This window comes from Thermobia domestica, chromosome 11, assembly GCF_964235325.1.
Source record: "Thermobia domestica chromosome 11, izTheDome1.hap1.1, whole genome shotgun sequence".
Taxonomy (NCBI): Eukaryota; Metazoa; Arthropoda; class Insecta; order Zygentoma; family Lepismatidae; genus Thermobia; species Thermobia domestica.
The window spans coordinates 246,982,483-246,997,010 of NC_137464.1; the positions used below are offsets into that span (position 1 = coordinate 246,982,483).

The following is a 14,528-nucleotide window of genomic DNA, read 5'->3' on the forward strand; positions in this document are numbered from 1 at the left end:
CCCCTTCCAAAAAAAGTTATCAATAATTCACTTTGTATCAGGACCTCACGATCCGTTGTTGACACTCCCATGTATAACCACGTAATTAAGTACCACCTTCTTTCTTGCTTTCGTGGGTAATATGTTTCATATGAAGTTTGTTGCTCCTTTGCAAAATCGACCCTACATGTGACGTCGGTCTACAACCGTGTCTCTCAAACTTTTTTTTTGGGGGGGGGGGGCACAGTATAGTCTTCTATGTTCAGCTTACACGCGGGAACTAACGTATATATTGGCAATACTGCCCACAGCATCCCATAGCTAGTGTCCATTCTTGAGAATCAGTGAAAAACAAATATTTTTAGGCTCTTGGAATATATTTCTTGTTTCTTTTTTTTTCATCAAATTTATATCGAATCATATTACTTTTATTTATTTTTCGCTTCCATTGTCATATTGCCTCAAAAGTTCCGCGGCGTATACACCGAATCTCTCGGGACAGCAGTGTGGCGCGGCATATCGGTTGAGAATCACTGTTCTACAGCTTAAGTTGAAGTACAAAATCACTGTAAGGTGCTAAATGTCTTTCCACCGTGAATCAATGCGGGGACAACGTACACCAAATGTTGTTTTAGCCACTACACGAGTTGGGACTTCCGAAGAAAGTCCTCAAATTCACTGTCAACAGTAAAATAAAGGACTTTCACTTCTTCTCAGTGAAATTTGTGCATAAATTGAAGTCACAATTTGTGTTTTCTATACTCTGCATTGCACTCAGAATCTTCATTACCCTGCTAGTGACTGTTGTTTCAGTTGACGTGGTGTTGAGTAATTTATCGTTAATCAGAAACCGTTTGAGATCAAACAACGCAACTTCGAGATCATTGTTCTCGTAATGTCACTGACAAATATGTTTAAAAATACTTCTATTTTATTCGGCATCCTTAAATTGGTATAAAAAGAGCAATGAGAAAAGTCTCCAAGCATGGACCTTTCACCATTGCCATTAGCGGAAGTTCAAAGAGCCCAAAGTTGAGATAATTTCTTTTTCGTATCGCCTTACATGAATATATTTCGAAACATTTTCATTGGATTCCGCATTCTCATATTAGTACGGAAAACTCAATTAGAAATCTATGCAAGCGTTAGAAACACTTTAGAATAAATTAGAACGAATTAAAATTAGCAAAAGGGCCATATCAGATAATCTTTGAGCTTCATAAGTTAACATGTCCATTGTTGTTACAATTGACATTTTGTAACTTTTCCTATTCTCGCGACAGCCCGAATTATTTATACAAGGTGTTTCAAAACAATACCGACAACGTTTGGGAGATGATTCCTGATACCAAGACAAGACAAACAGTATAGACCAACCTGGGTGCACAAAATGCTTCCTTTCGGAGTTATAGGCTGCCGAAAACATGAAAAAAATGAATTTTAAAGGACCATAACTCCAGTTCTATTTGACCTAACGTAGTCGGGTCAAGACTTCACTTAGGAACTAGTATGTAACCTATTCAAATATCAACGTTTCAGAATCTGTGATACTTCCGCAACAATTTTTGTAGAGATAGTTGGTGAGTACTTCAAATTATAAGCCCGTATCCAAACTCCCTCTATAAAAATTGTTGTATGAGTACAGCATTATTCTGAAACATTTATTTTTGGGTAGCGTACATACTACTTCCTAAGTGAAGTATTGACCCGACTACAGTAGGTCCCATAGTATTGGAGCTATGGACCTTTAAAATTCTTTTTTTTATATATTTTCGGCAGCCTATAACTCCGAATGAAAGTATTTTATACCCAGGTTGGTCTATACTTTTTGTCTTATCTTGGTGTCAAGAATCACCTCCCAAACGTTGTCGCTGTTGTTTCAAAACACCCTGTGTATATATCTTAAGTATATAAAACTTGGTTCTTTAGTCGCACAATGGAAAGACAGAGCTATATAACAGGAAGTAATACTAAGAATTGGGTTAAAAGAGAAAATGCAATTATGTTGATTCATGATATAAGAAATATATCACAAACAGCAATGTCAGTATGTTTAATTTATATATATTTAGTACATACTATAGTGGAGTACTATGTATGGAGTGGATTTTGTATGTGCTCCTTCGTCGTGTACACACAAATATATGCGTCTTTATGTCTTTCTTGATATACTACGGAGCGTCTGAAGAGTTATCTTTTGAAATTCTTCCTTCATATTTTCACCCAATTCTTCATCTGTCCTATTCCGACAATGAGAGATAAGTAACTTGATTATTCTCCACAATGGGTTGTCTGGTGTTGAAGATCCGGGCTTCATGCAGGCCATTTCAATGCGAATGGAGATGTTGGAGAACCACGCCCATAAATCAGCGACCTAGACATTGTTCATTAAGGATACCATGCACTTGAAAAGAAAAAATAAGGCTGGAGCTCCAAAATGCAGTACTTACATACGATCTACTATTTCCTTCTCTTGCAATAGTGTTAATAATAATAATAATAATAATAATAATAATAATAATAATAATAATAATAATAATAATAATAATAATAATAATAATAATAATAATAATAATAATAATAGGTATTCTACCCTTATTGGAAGGTCACTTGCCGCAGCTGAAAAGTTTCCATGCCCAATGGTCCTCCTCTAACCTCTTAGTCTTCACGTATCATCTTTCTGTTTTATATCGTCCATTAATTGTAACCTCTTTCGCCTCCCTCTCCCTCTCTTTCTTGCCACCACACCCTCTAGCACGTCTCTCATGATACAATTTCTTCTTAGGCAAAATCCCAACCAATTTCTCTTCTCAATAATATCTGAAAGTGTTCTTTACTCAACCTTCATTTCTAGCCTCTCCCATTCGTCTCGACTAAGCTAATTCTTTCTATTCTTCTCCACACCCACATTTCGAAAGCTTCCAGTTTTGACGAAAGCTTTTTCCACTGACGAAAGCTTTTTCCACTGACGAAAGCTTTTTCATCAGTTTTGCGTAATGTCCATGTTTTCGCCCCATACAGTACAACACTGCACACGAAACATTTTATGAGTCTTTTCTCTCAACTATTCATTCAAGGAACCACAAAACAAACCTTTCTTCCTCCTAAAGGCTTTTTTTTCGCCAAATGTTAACAATACGAGACTAAAATTGCACTGATCTTATTCTCTGTGATTCTGAAACCTAAATATACGAGGACTTCTCGGACACCCTGTATAAAGAAGCTCTTTAACTTTTTGTGTGGGAAGTCATGACGAAGGTAAAAAAAAAAAAAACATTGAACCAGATAAAGGCAGTACAGTGAGACTCTGATAGGGTATTTCCAGAAGTAGTAGTTCTATGCATAAGGAAGAAAAGAGATAGAAGGATATCTCTTCTTCTTGTCTCCGTTCTTTAAAGATTTGTGCCATTGCATTTCTGCCTTCAATCTGCATGGATTGTGCTCGACGCGTAAGAGGATTTCTGGCGTGCATTCCCCGTGTCTTCTTGATCCCTGGCTGTTTCGTTTCTTTTCTTAAAAAGTGAAAGGGTGCTCACCGGGCAATATGGAAAGGTGAAAGGTGTATGTCGAAAAAAGGAAAATCAGAACTTTCTACGCTATCGACGGAGACTGTAAGGGCGGATGGATAAAACGAGAGCAATTTGTCGAAGAGATCTCAACCAGAGAGATGGAAAGAAGATCTTTTCACGTAATTCACCCTTCAGATATCCAAGAATCAAGTGTATTGTCGTTATGATGCTGTTCTCCTGCTTAAGAGGAAAACGATAGAGAGATGAAATCTGTAGGTCTGATTCGTGAAAAGCGAAAAAAACGTTAAAAAAATGAGTCAGATGGTGCCAAGTGGTGATAGAAATATGGCCGCGCTGCGCATTATACTTGAACATAAATCGTGAGTATGAATCTAATTGGTTTCATTCCTTTCTCCCACTTATCATTAAGTTAAAAAGGTTGGCCATATGACTCAAGTTTTACATCATCTTGATTTAATAATCTTTTGTTGGAACACATCCATAAAATGGGGGTCCAGTGAAGTAGACAGCACTGCACTTACCTCGTAATTGAAGAGTTCCGGCATCAATTACCAGTTATAAACATCTTTGTGGAGAAATAATGCTGCTCATAACCTAACAAAAATGTAAAATTTATTAGCTTGGTTAAATCAACTAATGCAACTTGCATAATGTACAAGGAAATAATAATTTAGTTTTGCACAAGGATAATCATAGTTTGATGTCATACATTACTGTACGTATTTGCTTAATTGTTGGAAAATAAATTCTTGGAAAAATATGTATATATTAGGGCCAAAAGAGAATTACGACCCCTTCAGTTGCTCTATATATAACCCAAGTTCATAATAAGTACACACCAAATTATCCATGCCTATATATTACTCGATAAAGATAGTTGAAATAGTATTCACTTCTCAAATAGAAAGTTGCTAGCGGTGTAGAGAAGGGAGGAAAACTGTAATGTCATTTTCGAACCTCATCTATGTTCAAAAATTTGATTGAGATCGGTCTGGTGGTTCAAGAGTGATGAAATCACAAAGACAGTCATTTTGATTTTTATTTTATATTTTTTAGATAGATCTCCCTCTTCCTTACGTTGCACCGTGAAAGTAAAATAATAACAGTCATCCCAGGCATGAACCTTATCTACGTTGAAAATTTGATCGAGATCAGTTGGGTGGATCAAGAGTTAATAAGTTTTACTTCTTTTTATATATATATTTCCTGACTATATGAGTAAGTTTTATTTATTTTTATATATTTCTCCCTCTCTCCTCCCCCTTCCCTAGGTTCTACCATCAAAGTGAAATTATTTTTAAAAAAATTTAGTTCGCTAACTTCATCTGTGTTGAAAATTGGATCGAGATCGCTTGGGTGGTTCAAGAGTTATTAAGTTTTATTTATTTTTATATATATTTCTCCCTCTCCCCTTCCAACCCTTAGGTTCTACCGTCAAAGTGAAATTATTTAAAACAATTCACTCCCCTAACTTCAACTGTGTTGAAAATTGGATCGAGTTCGGTTGGGTGGTTCAAGAGTTATTAAGTTTTATTTATTTTTTTTATAACTCTTCCTCCTCCCCCTCCCCTAAGTTCTACAAAAGTGAATAGGTAAAACCGAACCTAATCTCTGTTGGAAATGTGATCGTAATTGGTTGCGTGGTTAAAGAGATTGAGAGTCACAAACATAGTCACTTTCAATTTTATAATTAGATTTTCAATAGGCCTATATGACATATTAGTGAGCCAGCATGCATGTTTTCTTTACATCCTGTTCTCTCTTTTTTTTTATAATCTATATGACTTTCTTCACATCCTACTCATTTCCATTATCATCGACATGTTTTTTTCTTTACATTATGCTCGTTTCAATTATGATTGCAATGTTTTTTCTATACCACACTGTAAAATAATGGTAATTACCCTAAAAACAAGTATAATGTGATGTCACAATATTCTATTCGATTTCTATTTGAAAATATTTAAAGAAAGAGATCTTAGAGTGTATTGAAGAAAAGATTTTTAAGTTCATCCTAGATTTTAAGATTAAAGTCAGTTGTAATAATCTTGCTTGGCATTGGATATGCTTTAATTCTGAATATTTGTATTTCTGAGAATCATCGTATTAAATTAAATCAATGAATCAGAGAGAACATAACATCAGCAGTAACATAATGAATCCCAAGCTTTCTCTTTGCCAAATTGTGAGCATTTGCGTCTTTTCTACCGGAGACCCAGCTTCGATTCCAGCTGGAAGCCTATGTAGTTCAGATCAGGCCCGAAACCAGCCACAGAGGTTTGGGGGGCTATGGATATGTTAGGGGGGAGGGGCGAAGTCATTAAAATTTCTCCTACAAATTGTTTTTTCGTATTAATAACAGCATTTTGTATTGAGGTCTGGAGGGGCCACGAAAAGTTTAGGGGGGTCAGGCCCTCCTAGCCCCCCTCTGGTTGTAGGCCTGGTTCGGATTCGATATGAAGCTGTAGATCCACCTGCCATATATCATTGGTGCTCAAACCAAACAATCGATTCCCGGCGAGAGCTCATGTGGTTCGGATTCCATGTTAATCAGTAGTTCCTGTCTCATATAGTCTCGCTATTGAAAGGGACGTTAAACTCAAAATCAATTCAAACCAAACAATGAAAAGACAGTGTATTTTTTTTCTTTTTTTAAAGAACCATTTCAGACACTGTTCTGGTATAGTTATTAATCAAAATTTCCCTGCTGAGTCATAGATTTTTCTTTCATCTTAAAGCACATATATACCATAAAGTTTGTATTTTCAAAAGTCTGTACGTTAATTCGTCAAAAAATTAAATAAAGTTAAAATTTTCAATTTAACTTCACACGATTATGCTTTTTACGCTAAGGAAGACGGTTATTAAAGCAAGTGAATACTAATGAAAGAATTGCTGGAATTAAAAAGTGGGAGGAAACGGGAATATCCCGAGAAAACCTACGAATACGATTTAATTCGTCAAGCAAACAATCGACGTATAAATAAGTAACTCGCCATAGTTATTTATTTTTACGCTCTGGACTAGTAACTTGTTTTATTTATTTATTTATTGATGAGTTAATGAGGACGTCATCTTCGAGGCTATTTGCTCTCGCCACTAGCTCTAGTAACTTATGTTGCAGTCATAAATTCAGTGGGTGTATATCTCTTAAGGAAGTGGCATACTTCTTATCACAATCATTTTTTTATGAACAGAAACTATTATTTCATAATAATATGCTTTAAAAAAAATGAAAACAAAACTTGTTACTTGCGCTTCTTTGTCACATAAGGTATGATTCAACGATGTTAAGACTTCCAACATAGAAGACTTTCATTCTAGTTTGAAAGTATGAGTCAGCGATGCTGACTTCCAACGTGGAAAATTTTCATTTTGGCTTGAAAGTGCGATTCATCGATGCTAATACTTCCAAAGTGGTAAATTTTATTCTAGCTTGAAAGTACGATTCAATTATTTTAACTTTTCCATCGTGGCAAACTTTTGTTCTGGCTTCAAAGTATGATTCAGCGATGCTAAGACTTTGAACGTGGCAACATTTCAGTCTAGCTTGAAAGTACGATTCAGCGATGCGAAGATTTCCTAGGTGGCAAATTTTCAACCTAGCTTGAAAGTACGATTCAGCGATGCGAAGATTTCCTAGGTGGCAAATTTTCAACCTAGCTTGAAAGTACGATTCAATGATGTTAAGACTTCCATCGTGGCAAACTTTTATTCTAGCTTGAACGTATGATTCAGCGATGCTAAGACTTCGAACGTGGCAAAATTTCGTTCTAAGTTGAAAGTACGATTCAGCGATGCTAAGATTTCCATGTGACAAACTTTCATTCTAGCTTGAAAGTACGATTCAGTGATGTTAAGACTTCCATCGTGGCAAACTTTTATTCTAGCTTGAAAGTATGATTCAGTGATGCTAAGACTTCGAACGTGGCAAAATTTCGTTCTAAGTTGAAAGTACGATTCAGCGGTGCAAAGATTTCCTACGTTGTTAACTTTCATTCTAGCTTGAAAGAATGATTCAGCGATGCCAAGATTTCCAACGTGGCAAACTCATTCTATCTTAAAAGTACGATTGAGTGATGCTAAACCTTTTAACTTAGAAGATTCATTTTTCTCTAAGGTTTGAAATACACGTCCTGAAATAAAACGTCATGTGATTGTTTCTTGTGAATCGTACCTGTTTCTTGTCCATCATGTGAATGAATAAATGCTAGAAATATGTGAGCTTCGACAAAATGCTTCAATGCATGATATTTTTATTTTTTGTTATGTTTCTCCTTGCATCCTTCGACAGTGTTTTGTTTGTTGTCTTTTGTCCCATGTTCCCATGTCATTTGTTTCCTTTCTAGGCCCCTGGCGTCGTATTACAACTACCAGGAGCAGGATAGGGATTACATCTGTTCGACTCCCGACGACAATGGGATGCACACGTGTGACAACTTGCCTCCATACCAGTTGGGCAATCTCACTTGCAATGCTACCGCCATTCCAAATAGCAACATCACCAGGATATCCAACGACATCTGTGTCAACTGGAATCAGTACTACAACGATTGCAGGCCTCTAGGCCAAAACCCTTTTCAAGGGGCCATTTCTTTCGATAATATTGGCCTTGCATGGGTCGCCATTTTTCTTGTAAGTACACGTTTTATTGTAATTTGATTTATTATCTAGTCACAAAAAAACTTAGAAGAGTAAATATACTAAAATAAGTATAATATAAGTATAATTAAGAAGATGAAACAAAAGTAAAAGTGTATCGTGTACACCACGTTAAGAAGTTTGGTTTATATACTGTGATATTTTCTCAATATTTAAACCGGAAACCGTAGTAGATTTCTAAAATTTCCGGCTTTAGTAGATTAGAATAAAGATGGAATATATTCCTGTGACGCTTAATTGAATGCAGATAACCACTTCTCAATAGTCATTATCGATTTTACTCTGTAACGATAAACATTCAAAACCGGAAGTGGTTGATTTCTGCCACTTCCGGCTTTAGTAGACAGATAAGAGTTTGGACTCTTGGGACTCTTAATTGATTGAAGAAAATCGCTTCACGTTCTATGTTACGGTTTTGACACTATAGCGATCAACCTTAAAAGCCGGAAATGGTAGTTTTTTGCCACTTCCGCTTTGAATAGAAGGTTAAGAGAGAAGATTGTATCTATTCTTCGAACGATAAATCGATTCCAATTCAAAAAGAAACTTCTTCCCGCTATCTCATATCATTCTTACTTTATGTAGGTCAATATTTCAACCGGAAGTTATAGTGAATTACTATCATTTCCGGTTTTAGTAAAGAGTTAAGGAAGGAGAATAAACGTATACTTATGTCTCTTAATTGATTAAAAGAAACTACTTCCCGCTAGCTGTTACCATTTTTGATCAGCAGAGATAAACATAAAAACCGGAAATGATTGGTTTCTACCACTTCCGGTTTTGAATATCACCTCCATCAGCGAAATCAAATCCTGGCCAAAGCTTGATGATCTGATGTTTTAATATTCGATCTTCATAGAGTAGAAACGTTAAACGATACCGGGAAATGTGTCTTTATTATATGGATTCAGTATCAAAAGAATAGTTTCCGTCCCCAGTTTTATTCATCTATTGATATCGGAAGTTTTAGAACTAACCACTTCCGGTTTTAATATGGGGTCATCATAAAACAAAATACTAAAGGATAGCGAGAAATGTTTATTATTATTATTATTATTATTATTATTATTATTATTATTATTATTATTATTATTATTATTATTATTATTATTATTATTATTATTATTATTATTATATGGACACAATATCTCAAAACTTCAGCTTTATTCCTCTATTTACACCAGAAGTAGTAGATTTAACCACTTCCGGTTTCAATATTAGATTGTCATAGAACACAAACAGCAAGGGATAGCAAAGAATATAATAAATTAAGTATCTCAAGAGTAGATCCCATCTCCATCTTTATCTCTGTACTAACACCGAAAGTGGTTAGATATATCACTTCCGGTTTTAATATTGGGTTCCTATAGTTTGAGGGTCTACTGTATAAAGTTCCATAATGTAAAAAGAAACTTATTTATTTTTGTTTGCATATTCTCATTAAGATACTAATTAACAATTTCAAAAGCCTATAGTTTATCATATATATATATATATATATATATATATATATATATATATATATATATATATATATATATATATATATATATATATATATATGTATGTATGTATATATATAGTATTTTGAGGAACATTAGAGCTATTTTGTTGTGTAAACCTACTTCTGTGGACTGTATTAATAAAAGTTATTTTGAATCTTATACAGTCAATTTCTTTACAAGTTCTTGATTAATTATGTTCCATATTTTCCGCAATGAATTTCCCTATTAGAAGGTATTCGTATCCATACTGATTGACGAATCGATTCGTGAAGGGTTTTGAGAAAGTTAATTGAAATTAGGCCATTTCCAGGCTATAGTATATATTATGTAATCCCTTCCTCATTATATCAGTGCTTAATACAGCTGTGCATAGTTGGCGGGCTTTCGCTAGGAATGTTTTAATTATAAAACGCAATTACGATTGTGTGCATCTGTGTTAGTTTCCATCTTCTAATTCCCAACACGTTTATAATTACAATTAAGCCTTGCATGAAATTCACTACAAAATCTCATCTATTATTCCACCATGTATTGGATTCTAATTAAGTGGAAAACGCGGTCAATTATGCTCTCAGTGTTATTTTAAAGTTCTTACGATATTTAATTATTATTATTATTATTATTTCTAATCGTTTTTGTGGAGCCTTCCGCTCGTTGTAAACTATGGGTTAAAATCATCTTTGGGGTAGTTTAACTTTCTTTCTAGTTTGAAAACTAAGCAATTTGTCGTTACATAAATAGAGCTTCTCCATCGATGAGTGGTTAGCGTACGCGCCTTTGGCGTCGGAGGCCCAGGTTTGATTCCCGGCGGGAGCTCATGTGGTTCTGATTCCACGTTAACCAGTAGGTCCACGTCCCATATAGCCTCGCTGCTGAAAAGGGACGTTAAACTCAAAATCAACTCAACTCAACTCGTTATATAAATACATGGGTTGTTCAATACAAAAATGTCCCTAAGCTGTAAAAGTATTTATTCTTTAAGCTTTATTTGTAAACTATTCATACGTGTCAAAGTAGGTTCTTCCTCACATCTCCACGTTAGTCCTCATTGAGATTCATACATTTATACCACCGTTCTACCAATTTGTCCAAACCCTTTGCAAAAAATTAGGGCTTTGGCTATTAAGCACTTTCCGATTCGCTTCTTCATATTTCGAAACGTTAACCTTGCAACGCAGATTTTAACACACACACACACACAAAAATAAAAAAAAATAAAAAAAGATGGAAGTAACTCTGCCATTGAGGCTATATGGAGAATGGGGCAACCGTTCTCACCTTAATTCTTCAAATTTGTGTCCTGTTTCCGTGTTGAGTTTGGGGTGGGCGTTATCTTCAATAAGAAAGGATCAGGTGGCCTATGTTGAATTTCATTTCTCCGAATAAGATTTCAAGTTCGGCATAAGTGACCTGATCTCCTGTCAACTGCTGATGAAGAAATGAAGCTAGATATTAGGGATGGCCACAAAGTTCCGGTTCCGGCGGAACCGGTTCTTGGAGATCCGGTTTTCAGAACCGGTTCTGGAACCGGTTCCGGACCTGGATCCGAAAACCCGGTTCCAGAACCGGATCTTAGGAACCGGTTCCATACCTGGATCCGAAAACCCGGTTCCAGAACCGGATCTTAGGAACCGGTTCCAGATCTGGACCTGAAAACCCGGTTCCAGAACCGGATCTTAGGAACCGGTTCCAGATCTGGATCTGAAAACCCGGTTCCAGAACCGGATCTTAGGAACCGGTTCCAGACCTGGATCCGAAAGCCCCCAAAGACCCGTAAATGAGGCATAAAGATCACCTTCAAAAATAATGCAAAGAGGACCATGCGCTTGTGCCTTCCTCGCCCAGACACGCTTGTGCCCCCAGAAAAAAATTTTGGTCCACCAGTGGGTGTTTAGCCAAATGAGTTGGCCAGTTTGCCTGTTTAACCAATGAGTTTGCCAGTTACCCAGTTTATTTAGCCAAATGAGACAAGCTGCCGCCGCCTGGGCGCCTGCCTATCGCTTCCACCATTTCATCTAGCATACTGTTCACAGCTTGCCAGCAGCTCGGGTTTAGCGTAGGGATGGTCACAAAGTTTCGGTTCCAGCGGAACCGGTTCCAGACCTGGATCCGAAGAACCGGTTCTAGACCTGGATCCGAAGAACCGGTTCCAGACCTGGATCCGAAGAACCGGTTCTAGACCTGGATCCGAAAAACCGGTTCTAGACCTGGATCCGAAAAACCGGTTCCAGACCTGGATCCGAAAAACCGGATCTTCTAGAACCGGATCCGTTCATACCCGAAAACCGGTTCCACTAGGAACCGGTTCTGGCCATCCCTACTAGATATAAGGAGAGTGCTAAATAGCCAGAGATCTTATTTTTTTGCAAAGTGTTTGAAAAAAAATGGTGCAACGATGAGACAAATGCCTGAATCTCAATGGGCATTATGTAGAGAGGTGAGGAAGGACCTACCTACATATGCATGTATAATTTACAAATGTGTCTTAAAAATATTTTTTTACAGCTTAAGAAAACATATATTGAACGACTTACGTATAAGAATTATCTTAATAATAGATAGCAAAGCAGGTTCATTTTCAACATTATCCTATTTATTTTCAAATAATTAAGTTGAAACAATGAAACAATATAGTTTAAATTGCAATTAAATCGTTATAATGTATCACATAGGAAGAGACAATTATTTGTCCACAAGTCTAAATATGACAACAGCACTTATCCTATTTTTGTTAAAATATATAAAATAATAATTATGCCTGTTGTACTGTATGGTTCTTAAACATGTTCACTAACTTTGACGAAAAAATGCAGACTGAAATTTTTGGAATATAAAATCCTGAGGGTAATTAATATTCGGAGTCAATAAGGACGGAAATCGGGAATGACGGAAATTTCAAACAAGGAACTACGTAATTTACATCGTTTACCTAACTTTGTTAGGGTCATCAAATCTAGAAGCCTTTGGTGGGCAGGTTATGTAGCCTGAATGAAAGAAAGTGGAAGTGCTTTAAAAATTTCAAACGGAAATTCAATCGGGAAAAGATCATTAGGAAGACCTGGACGCAGATAGGAGGACAATATTAAGATGAATCTCACAGAAATAGGAATACAAAGTAGAAACTGAATCCAGTTGGCTAAGGATAGAAACTAATGGAGAGCTTTTGTGAACGCGGCATTGAACCTTCGAGTTAGTTCTGTTAAGCCCAAAACATTTTTCATCGTTCAAGAATTTTAGAATGTGATTCCTAAACTAATAGAGAAAGCACTAAATATATTACTTAATAAAACAAAACATTATAAACAAAGAACTCTTTACATCTTTCTAAAATCTCCCAGAATACCCTCTATACAGGATTTTTTTTTTCAATCCTCATGTGTTTGTTTTGAGTACTGTGTTTATAATGTGAGTAATTTTGTATTGATTACTTGTGTCATGTCTCTATCTAACTAGCTGAACAATATTGATTTTGTAATGAAAGAGGTTAACATAACTAAAAGGGAATAACCTTTTTAATGCTTCCCAATGACAGGAAAAGTTTCCATATCTGGAAACAGGTAATATAACTAACTCTATGGCCTAGGGAACCTGTAGGTTCAATGCCACGTTCGCGAAAGCTCTCCATTGATTTCTATCCTTAGCCAACTGGATCCAGTTTCTACTTTGTATTCCTATTTCTGTGAGATTCATCTTAATATTGTCCTCCCATCTGCGTCTAGATCTTCCTAATGGCACTTTTCCGATTGGACTTCCAGTTAAAACTTTAGAAACGTTCCTAGTTTGTTCCATTCTGGCTATATTACCTGCTCACCTGAGCCTCCTAGACTTGATGACTCTAACAATGTTTGGTAAACGGTATAAACTATGCAGTTCCTCGTTATAAAGTTTTCGCTATTACCATTCCCGTTCCTTTTGGGTCCGAATATTTGTCTTAGGATCTTGTTCTCAAATACTTTCAGTCTGCGTTTTTCCCTCAGAGTAAGCGACCATGATTCGCAACCATATAGAACAACAGGCATGATTATCGTTCTATATTTTTTAAGCTTCTCGGGTAATATAGTGGTGGATATTTTGAATTGTGAATATGTAGTGAAGGAATGCCTTGCTGTAGAATTATATAAACAATTATGCAACAATAAAAAAATGGAATAAACACTATTTTAAATACTTAACAAACGATAGATAAAGGATCTAATAAATAACTAAAATAGAATAAATGAAAACATAAATTTTCTTTCATCATAAGTATTATTTTTATTCAGTTAACTGACATTAGCAAATGTTAATTATTACATACAGAGAAAACTCACGGGGGTTCTCCGGGTGCGGACACCCCAAACTTCCTAATTCAACATATATTTGTACATTTTATCAACAAATATACTTGTTTAAGAGAGAAATGATTGATGTAGGATGAAAATATGATCTTACACTTCATCTGTATTTTTGTTTCTTATAGAAACACCTAGTTCTATCATTTTTCTTCTGAAAATGTAGGCGGAAATGCTTTACAATTATTTATCGTCTTTTCGGGTGCAAAATAATACATGTTCAATTCTATATAGATGTAGTGGATTGTAGTACTGGATCCACTACCCAAAGTTGGATCCCCCAACAAATATTTCTAGGTGCACGCCTGCAATTCAAGTACAAAATAGGCTTGCAAGTTTGAAGACTTCCAGATAGTTAGACAAAGGTGTCATTATGAGTGTAAGAAATTAATCAAACTGAAAATTTAGGTAAAATGAGGCACTTAGACAATAAATTAGCTTTCCATCTTCGTTTCTCTAATCTGTCTAGTTTTTTTTTTTTTTTTTTCAAGTTGACGAAGCATAAATCAAAAAATTTACAA

General features: G+C 35.7%; 1 protein-coding gene across 1 annotated transcript in view; it reads left to right on the plus strand.

Annotated features, from left to right (window-relative positions):
- Window positions 1-14,528, plus strand: part of Ca-alpha1T (Ca[2+]-channel protein alpha[[1]] subunit T) — a 316,291-nt gene that overhangs the window by 75,412 nt on the left and 226,351 nt on the right. The window contains exon 6 of the mRNA XM_081731934.1: window positions 7,859-8,144. Coding sequence (XP_081588060.1) covers window positions 7,859-8,144 — 286 coding nt within the window. The remainder of the gene's footprint in view (window positions 1-7,858; window positions 8,145-14,528) is intronic.